Source organism: Etheostoma spectabile, chromosome 19 (assembly GCF_008692095.1).
Source record: "Etheostoma spectabile isolate EspeVRDwgs_2016 chromosome 19, UIUC_Espe_1.0, whole genome shotgun sequence".
Classification (NCBI taxonomy): Eukaryota; Metazoa; Chordata; class Actinopteri; order Perciformes; family Percidae; genus Etheostoma; species Etheostoma spectabile.
The window spans coordinates 1,516,666-1,525,668 of record NC_045751.1 but is presented as its reverse complement, the minus strand read 5'-3'; the positions used below and the strand labels follow the sequence as shown (position 1 = coordinate 1,525,668).

The window sequence follows — 9,003 nt, the reverse complement described above, 5'->3', positions numbered from 1 at the left end:
GTTGTTAAGACTGGAAAAGCGCTATATAAATACAGCACATTTACATTTATTTAACACAGGGAACGTAAGTAACGTTCATGTACCACCTTCAGCAGTGGATAGTTGAAACCTGGTAATAAACCTTACAGATGTTTAGGTTTAATTAGCTGAAATGAGTGCAAAATGCATCTTCTGTATACTCACAGCGTGACTGTCCTGATGGGGAAGGAGTCCGGGGGTAGCACCTGATGGAGCTCCATGTTGCTGCAGACCACTTTCATGTCGGACAGCATGCTTTTCCCACCGCTTTTCGAGCGTTCATCATATGATTTGCAATCCGTTGATACCCCCGAACTAGCACCGCCGCCACTGAGCAGCAAAATCACAAACAACTGCAACAGACCCACCTTCATTTTCACACACGGTTAGAACCCCACTGCAGCATTGGAAAGAATGTTTTGACACTAAACGGGACAGATGGGTATGCTTGCTGGTAGCTACTGAGGGGCTTTGTTATGAAAAGATCCCCGTTAACGACAGAAATGAGACCTTTGCTAGTATCTTGTATGGTTCAGGCGAGCCTTCCTCCTCCATTTCTCTCAAGGCTTTCCCTTTGCTCGGCGGTATTCAGTCCGACAGAGGTGTTCTCCTTTGTTAACTCATTTATAATTCCCTTTCCACACTGGCGTGGTGTTTATTTCCTCCAACCCTAAGAGTCCGAAATTGTTAAACGCCGAGTGTGCTGGTTACCAAATAACTTGTCCAGTTGTTGAGGTTTTCTTTGTTGGGCATAGCGTGGGTCCAATTCAGTGCTGTCTTTTCCACGGGAGGCGGCTGCAGTAACCTTAGTCCCAGGTTATCCGCACTAACTTCTGGAAACTCGACAGTTTTTTTTTTATATATTTATAAAAACACCCACTTTACTAGTAATTCAGTACTTTTGAATACATGCGGTTCCAAACAAGCGGGAGTAAACTTTCCCCTTTTCTTCTTTTCCATGGACCAACAGGAAATTACTCCGAAAAACACGGACACAAAAGCGCTAGCTAGCTACAACAATAGCTCAAAGTGTGCTGCAAATGGCCGAAAAACTAAGTTTAACGCTCTAAATAGCTTCAAAAACAATATCCAAACTGGTTGTTGTAGCTCGTTAAGCTCCACTGTTTCTTTGAAAAGTAGTTATATCTAAATTAAAAAACAGTTCTCTATCCATTGAGAAGTCGTCCTCCGATGACTCTGCCCCTGGGTCCACGGAGTTCAAACCGTATCCGGTCTGCTTTTCAGAATAAAACCCGGAGCAGACATTTTTGTGATCCATGCTGTTGAGCTGTGCATTGGCCTACCGATACTCAGGCTTCTGTGGTGGAAAGTATTTTATACACATTTAAGGTACTTATAGCCTTTACTTGAGTTTTTTTTCTCCATTTATAATAATAATAATGTATACTTTATTAATCCCGCAAGGGGAAATTACAGTGTTTACACACAGGCCTGAATTACACACACATGCACTAAATGGAGAGATGTCAGAGTGAGAGGACTGCCCATGGAAAGGCACCCCCAGCAGTTGGTGGTTTAGTGCCTTGCTCAAGAGCACTTTGGCAGTGCCCAAGAGGTGAACTGGCACCTCTCCAGCTACCAGTCCACCACCATACTTTGAGAACGTATGCCTTCAGGCGGCAGGTCATAGTGCTTTCCCCTCCAATATTTGTTTTCAGGACCTTGGCGTCCTTTAACAAGCACCCTTTAACCTTTTTCCTGTCAGCATTGCATTGGTCACATTGATGTAATGCAGAAAATGCAATGGATGATACTCAATTTGAAATCAATGAATGATTCTGATCTGGTTCTCAGTTTGTCCACCAGCCAAATGGCTAGTGAAGGTTTTTACCATGCAGCCACTCAATAGATTACCGTTGTTCTTTTGTCTGGTGAGTGAAGCAACATTTGGCTGGTAAATGGTGCTAATTTTAATCCCTGCTTGTAATGATTTATGATAAACACCTCCTATTTTTTACTAATATAAATTGATTAAAATGCACAAAATGTCAAAGATAGATTATATGCAGTGCAGAGAGATGCAGAAAACCTCATTAATAGCCAACTTAATAATGTTATTAGCATTGTGTGAAATGAGTGTGTGTGTGTCTGATACTGCAGGGTTTTTATTTACCTCCAAAATAGCAAATTAAACTATTCACAAACAAATATGAATATAACGTGTTGGGCCCATTAAAGAAGTCAACTAAACAGAATGTAAATAAAGCTCTTAATGCAAAAACAACATACAACTAAGCCAACAAAGTAGAAACCAAGGTGATGGATGATCAGCCCACACAGGGCAAACTAACAATAAAACATTAGGCTACTAATTAAACTACAAATTTAATCAAAACAAAAACAATCAATCCCCCAAAAATGTACTTACTCATCATTAACCAATACATAAACAAAAAAACTGATGTGAATCAAGTGTAAAGATATCTGAAGAAAGAAGGGAGTTTCACTATGACATGAGGAGTAGAAGTGTACAAGTAGGATCACTTTGTAAAATACATGGTAAAATATCACTATGATCACTATTAGTTATTATCAGTGGACAAAGGTAGTTAGGTAGCGGTGGCACGATGATGCATTTGGAAATTCATCAAATAAGTTCCGTTGTAATTAGTTACAAATAAGGGGTTGAAACCATGCGGTTAGGACATCATGACGAGTTGTGATCGACTCCCGATTGGTCGGCCGGGTGTGTGGGCGGGACTTCACCGTGACACCACCTGTTTTACAATACAACCATGATGTGTCTACTGCGCAGACTCTGGTCCCAAGTAAGGAAGATGGCAACGCCTGTATGTATGGTCCATCTTTTGGATTATTAATTAATTCATATTTTTATTAGGGTCATAGTCCACAAGACAAAAATATATATATATCCATGGTTGTGACGCAGTGAAAGCGACCAGTTTAATATTTCTATAATACATACCGCGGTACTCATAAACAACAGGATCCTAACCTTAAAAAAGCATGTTTCCAAGAGAGTTTGCGTGGGGAGCGGCAACTGCTGCGTATCAGATAGAAGGTGAGTTAGTTAGGTAACTGATCACAAGATTCATCAAGTCTTATAGTTATTGGTGAATTGGACATACGCAGTTTAATGTAATGATGCTACTTCAAAGTGTTCCTGAGACTAGAACCTGGTGTCTAACGTTAACCCTTGTGTTGTCCCTCAGGTCAAAACTGAAAATGAACTTTTTTTTTACGCTTTCGACACTTTTTTAATGTTTTTTTTTTTTTTAAACATTTTCTTTATTGTTGTAACACTACCATCCGTTTACTGTACACATCACTTACACCAATATATTACCACTTTTTTTAATTCATGGTCAAGAAACCTCATTTATATAAAATTGTATAATTTTTTAGTCTTTTGTCAGAGTTATTTCTTTGGGGAAATAAAACCCCAAATTCAATAAAGTAGTGAACTGATCCTTCGTTTAATTTGCAAGAAGCGTTATAGGGAACCATCCATGTAATATTTGGACAATTTAGATGAAAGAATCCCAAATTACTCATGTAGAAACTTTTAAAAACAGGTCAAATTTGACCCCAGGACAACAGGAAGGTTATACTAAAACAACAACGCTGTTTGATATATCTATGGTAACTTACTGTCTAGTTTGAGGGGATGTATATGTTATGTTATATGCATTGCATATCTGTTTGGGAGATAACATGATCCATATATATATTTATATATCTATAATGTCAACCAAGGATTTATACAATGACTCCCTAAAGGTGGTACATTAGATGGCATACAAGACAAACTACAGACAGAATTGACCTTTCACCACTGTAACGTTAATGTTTTACCAACTCAGACTATAGTCAATGGACGAACTTGAACTAGCTCACAGGTCACCCTATGTAAAACTAACAAAATCAGACCATTGTGCTTATATTCAAAAGGAAAATTGCAACAATATTAAAACAAATCAGACTGGAGTTAAGCCAAAGATACAGTCAGAATGAATTCACTGAAATCCACAGACACACACACTTAAAGTCCCAAACGTTACTGTGATTTCTTTTATGTCAACATCCTACGTACTTTTATGAAATTAAACAACCGTTATGTGTGCATTAAGGAGGCTGGCAGGCAGACGGCAAGGGACCAAGTATCTGGGACACATTTTGTCATGAGAAAGGCAGAGTGTTTGAAGAGCACAATGGAGACGTGGCCTGTAACAGCTACGAGCTGTGGGAGAAGGACCTGGAGTGCATCCAGCAGCTTGGACTGACGCACTATCGTCTGTCTATCTCCTGGGCCCGCCTCCTGCCTGATGGGACCACATCACATGTCAATCAAAAAGGTAATTCCATATCCGCATTACACCCGTGCCATATTTGAATCCAAAACAAGAAAATGGAACAAGCATATGTGATGGTTGTAGTGCTGTTTCACCTCGTCATGTATACTGTAAAGGGCAGCATTGTATATGTGTCCAACAGGTGTACAGTACTACAACAAGGTGATTGATGATTTGCTGGCCTGCAATGTATCACCTATGGTCACACTTTACCACTTCGACTTGCCTCAAGCTCTCCAAGACCAGGGTGGCTGGAAATCACCAGATATAGCGACCCTGTTTGACAGCTATGCCAAGTTTTGTTTCCAGACATTTGGTGACCGCGTCAAGCTTTGGATCACTATCAACGAGCCCTATGTGTGCGCCAAATTTGGCCATGAAGACGGCATCCACGCCCCGGGGTCAAAAGAACCAGGCATTGCAGCCTACCTGGTAGGCCATAACATGCTGCGTGCCCACGCCATGGCCTGGCACAGCTATGACTCCTTCTACAGGACAAAGCAGAAGGGTGCAGTGTCTCTGGCCATCAACAGCGACTGGCTTGAGCCGTTACACGCAGGTTGCACCGATGATATCGCTGCCACCGAACGCTCTTTTGCATTTACACTAGGGTGGTTTACCTGGCCTGTGTTTGTAACTGGAGATTATCCAGAATTAATGAGATCTGCCATCGACGCTCAAAGTAAGAAGTTGGGATGGAGTGGCAGCTCAAGGCTGCCCAGTTTCTCAAAAGACGAACTTGCCATTTTGGGCACAGCAGACTTCTTCGCATTGAACTACTACACGTCTCGTAAAGTCAAGCCTGGGGGCGGTTGTGGAAAGATGTGCATGGAGAGCGACCGAGATGCAGGAGAAGTTCTGGATCCATCTTGGCCTATTTGTGGTGTGTCTTGGCTTGCTGTAGTGCCCCATGGCTTAAGGAAACTCCTCAAGTACATCAAGGTAAAACTACAACTACTTGTCCATCTTTTGTGTTTCATTTTTGTTCGTCTCCCTCAGTCCACATCACTACAAAGTATCCCCGACCACATCCTTTATTTCCAGAGTGAATTCAATCAGCTGAAATGTGAAGTCATTTTTCTTTTGTCTCTTGGCATCAAACTGAATTGACCGACAAGAAGACAAATCGCCTTCAACCAAACGAGTAGAACAGCCTGACATTTGTTTAGTGTCTTAAATATTGATTTTGTATGCGGTAATCTCCTTCTAACACCTCCAGAAAAACATTGACGCGTCATTAGTGCTGTCACATTGAATGAAACAGTTACTTTGCTGAAAGTGTTTGCAATTGCAATTTCCTGCTGTTGTGCCCTGTCACAGGCCATTAGTTTGAGCTTGGCACCGTTGAAATGCCGCTAAACGGTACACTGCAGACCAATCTGTCTCTCCCTGGAACGTGTGACAGCTGAGATGCCTTGTTTGACAATAATATTTGCCCCATGACTTTCCAGGACACTTTCAACAACCCAGCAGTCTACATTACAGAGAATGGCTTCTCGCAGGTGGGAGCGCTGCAGATTGAGGACGTCCAGCGCTCAGGGTTTTATAAGGACACCATTTTGGAAGTGGCTAAAGGTAATGGTCCCGGGCGCCCATACAGCCCAGCTGGTAGACCAGGCGCCCATTTCACCACAAAGCAATCACAAAAAAACACAATTAAAGGCTGACTGTGCCTTCATGTTGTCTTGTAAAATCCACCTGACACGAAAGTTAGAGCACAAAAAAAAAACACCTTTAACACACACAAGACAAATGATGTGGACAAAGTCAGGTTACCAATATAATAGAAAGGGCGCCCAGATAGCTCAGTCGGTAGAGCGGGCGCCCATATATTTAGGTTTACTCCTCGGCGCATTGGGCCTCGGGTTTGACTCTGACTTGCGGCCTGTGCTGCATGTCATTCCCCCCCCCCTTCATGTCAAGTGTCCTGTCAAAATTAACGGCCCAACAAATCCCCCCCCCCCACCCCCCCCCCCCCCCCCCCCCCCACCCCCCCCCCAACCCCCCCCCCCCCCCCCCCCCCCCCCCCCCCCCCCCCCCCCCCCCCCCCCCCCCCCCCAAAAAAAAAAAAGAATGCTTAAAGCAGCCGTTAGCAGACAGTAACAGAGTCTGAGACAACGGGGCAAATGACATATGAAAATATTATCTTAATTCAGCATTATGGAAACACTCTACATAACACTTTGGTATCAGTCCTACAGCTGCCAATGAATAACAGCCTGACAAATTTGATTGACAATTGGAAGTAAGAATAATGCTTGTATGTGGGTTGTTAAACTATCTTTACCTTTTGCAATTGGGTAGACATTTAGTTTTTAACTCTGCTTAGTTTTTGCACATCATTGACTTCAAATTCTCAGAATCCTTGCCTGAAGTTTTATTAATTTGGAAGAAATTTTGTGGAAATATTTACATACATCACTAAATAGTTTAAAGAATAAATGGTGGAAAAAGTTATGTGTAATAGATTTTTTTTTTTTTTTGATTTACAAAAATCGAAGAAAACCTTTTTCAGACCTTCAGGCTCAGGAAGTATTGCCCAAACGTAAAGTCATTTGTTTTAGCACCCCCATCTGACCAACCAGTAATACATACACTCACCGGCCACTTTATTAGGTACCCCATGCTAGTAACGGGTTGGACCCCCTTTTGCCTTCAGAACTGCCTCAATTCTTCGTGGCATAGATTCAACAAGGTGCTGGAGCATTCTCAGGGAGTTTGGTCCATATGACATGATGGCATCACACAGTTGCCGCAGATTTGTCGGCTGCACATCCATGATGCGAATCCCCGTTCCACCACATCCCAAAGATGCTCTCTTGGATTGAGATCTGGTGACTGTGGAGGCCATTTGAGTACAGCGAACTCATGTCAGTGCAAGAAACCAGTCTGTGATGATTCCAGCTTTATGACATGGCGCATTATCCTGCTGGAAAAGGCAGGATGGATCCAGCTTTCATGTTGTAGACGCCAAATTCTGACCTCACCATCCGACTGTCGCAGCAGAAATCGAGACTCATCAGACCAGGCAACGTTTTTCCAATCTCTATTGTCCAATTTCGATGAGCTTGTGCAAATTGTAGTCTCAGTTTCCTGTTCTTAGCTGAAAGGAGTGGCACCCGATGTGGTCTTCTGCTGCTGTAGCCCATCTGCCTCAAAGTTCGACGTACTGTGGTTCAGAGATGCTCTCTGCCCACCTTGGTTGTAACGGGTGGTTATTTGAGTCACTGTTGCCCTTCTATCAGCTCGAACCAGTCTGGCCCTTCTCCTCGACCTCTTGCATCAAACAGGCATTTCCGCCCAGAACTGCCGCTCACTGGATGTTTTTTTCTTTTCGGACCATTCTCTGTAAACCCTAGAGATGGTTGTGCGTGAAAATCCCAGTAGATTAGCCGTTTCTGGATAACTCAGACCAGCCCTCTGGCAACAACAACATGCCACGTTCAAAGTCACTCAAATCACCTTTTTCCCCATACTGATGCTGGTTTGAACTGCAGGAGATTCTCTTGACCATGTCTACATGGCTAAATGCACTGAGTTGCCGCCATGTGATTGGCTGCTAGAAATTAAAGTGTTAACGAGCAGTTGGACAGGTGTACCTAATAAAGTGGCCGGTGAGTGTATGTTTAAATGGATGTGTACTTTCTACTTGTATGCTTCAGAAATCTTGATTATGTGCCTGTTTTGTGATGTTTCATTGATGGCTGTAGCTTTTCAAAGTAAGACGGTATACGGTAAATGGTGCACTTGAATTACCCTTTCCAAACTATATACAATTACAAGTGTTTTCTGTGTTCTAACTTTGGGTTTGTTCATAGCTATGCAGGAAGATGGGGTCAACGTCCGTGGATATTTCGCATGGTCGCTGTTGGACAACTTTGAATGGGCTGATGGATTCAGTGTTCGTTTTGGATTGTTCCAAGTGGACTTTGCCGACGCAAAGCGAAGCCGAACCATATACCAGTCTGGACGGGACTACGCAAAGATTATCTCTAAATACAAATGTGGTCAATCCGAGTGAGAAGACAGAATAATAATGATATGATTCACTTTATACATTGTTAATAAAAAGTAGAGCTTTATGCATAGTTGCTTTTGTCTGACTCACACATACAAATTAGATGAGTCTATCCCTTTAAACTAATCAACCAGGCTTTATCTAGCTTTAGATCCAAAATTTATAGCAGGGCTATTATCTCACGTTCATGGTCAGGGTCATTTCTGAATATCTGTCTTCAGCAGGGGACGTGAGGTCATGGGCGTAGAGTGTTAAGTGGATTCAATAGGATGCGAATCAGTATTCTATCCTGGCCAAATCCCCCTCAATCTGTACGAGAAGAGTTCCTCACTCAGAGGGCTCGGGCAGCCATGAGACCCAGCAGTGGCTGCAGAAGGGTGTGTATGAATGCATCGTCAATAATTCATAGCAATATTAATGGCGGGTTAAAAAAAAATTAATTTTTAGATGCATTGTGATTCTCTCTAGAACAATTTGATGCTTGATTCTAATCGATTATATATTATTTCATTATGTCTATTTTATTAAATGTGTTGATTTTTATTTTAAAAGTTACTGTCTCCAGACAAATCTGAAAACAGAGTGACTGAAAGGGGACGGAATGACTGAGCCTCTGACATGGAAGATTACTGT

General features: G+C 42.3%; 2 protein-coding genes across 2 annotated transcripts in view; one reads left to right on the top strand and one right to left on the bottom strand.

Annotated features, from left to right (window-relative positions):
* adgra3 (adhesion G protein-coupled receptor A3) overlaps positions 1–392 on the bottom strand; it is a 36,536-nt gene extending 36,144 nt beyond the window's left edge. The window contains 1 exon segment of the mRNA XM_032544302.1: positions 184–392. Coding sequence (XP_032400193.1) covers positions 184–392 — 209 coding nt within the window.
* A 2,398-nt stretch (positions 393–2,790) lies between these two features.
* gba3 (glucosidase, beta, acid 3) overlaps positions 2,791–9,003 on the top strand; it is a 6,842-nt gene continuing 629 nt past the window's right edge. Inside the window, exons 1-5 of the mRNA XM_032544303.1 lie at positions 2,791–3,061; positions 4,131–4,355; positions 4,495–5,294; positions 5,804–5,927; positions 8,171–9,003. The exon at positions 8,171–9,003 is cut by the window's right edge and continues 629 nt beyond it. Of these exons, the coding sequence (XP_032400194.1) occupies positions 3,007–3,061; positions 4,131–4,355; positions 4,495–5,294; positions 5,804–5,927; positions 8,171–8,373 (1,407 nt within the window). The 5' untranslated portion in view covers positions 2,791–3,006 and the 3' untranslated portion in view covers positions 8,374–9,003. The remainder of the gene's footprint in view (positions 3,062–4,130; positions 4,356–4,494; positions 5,295–5,803; positions 5,928–8,170) is intronic.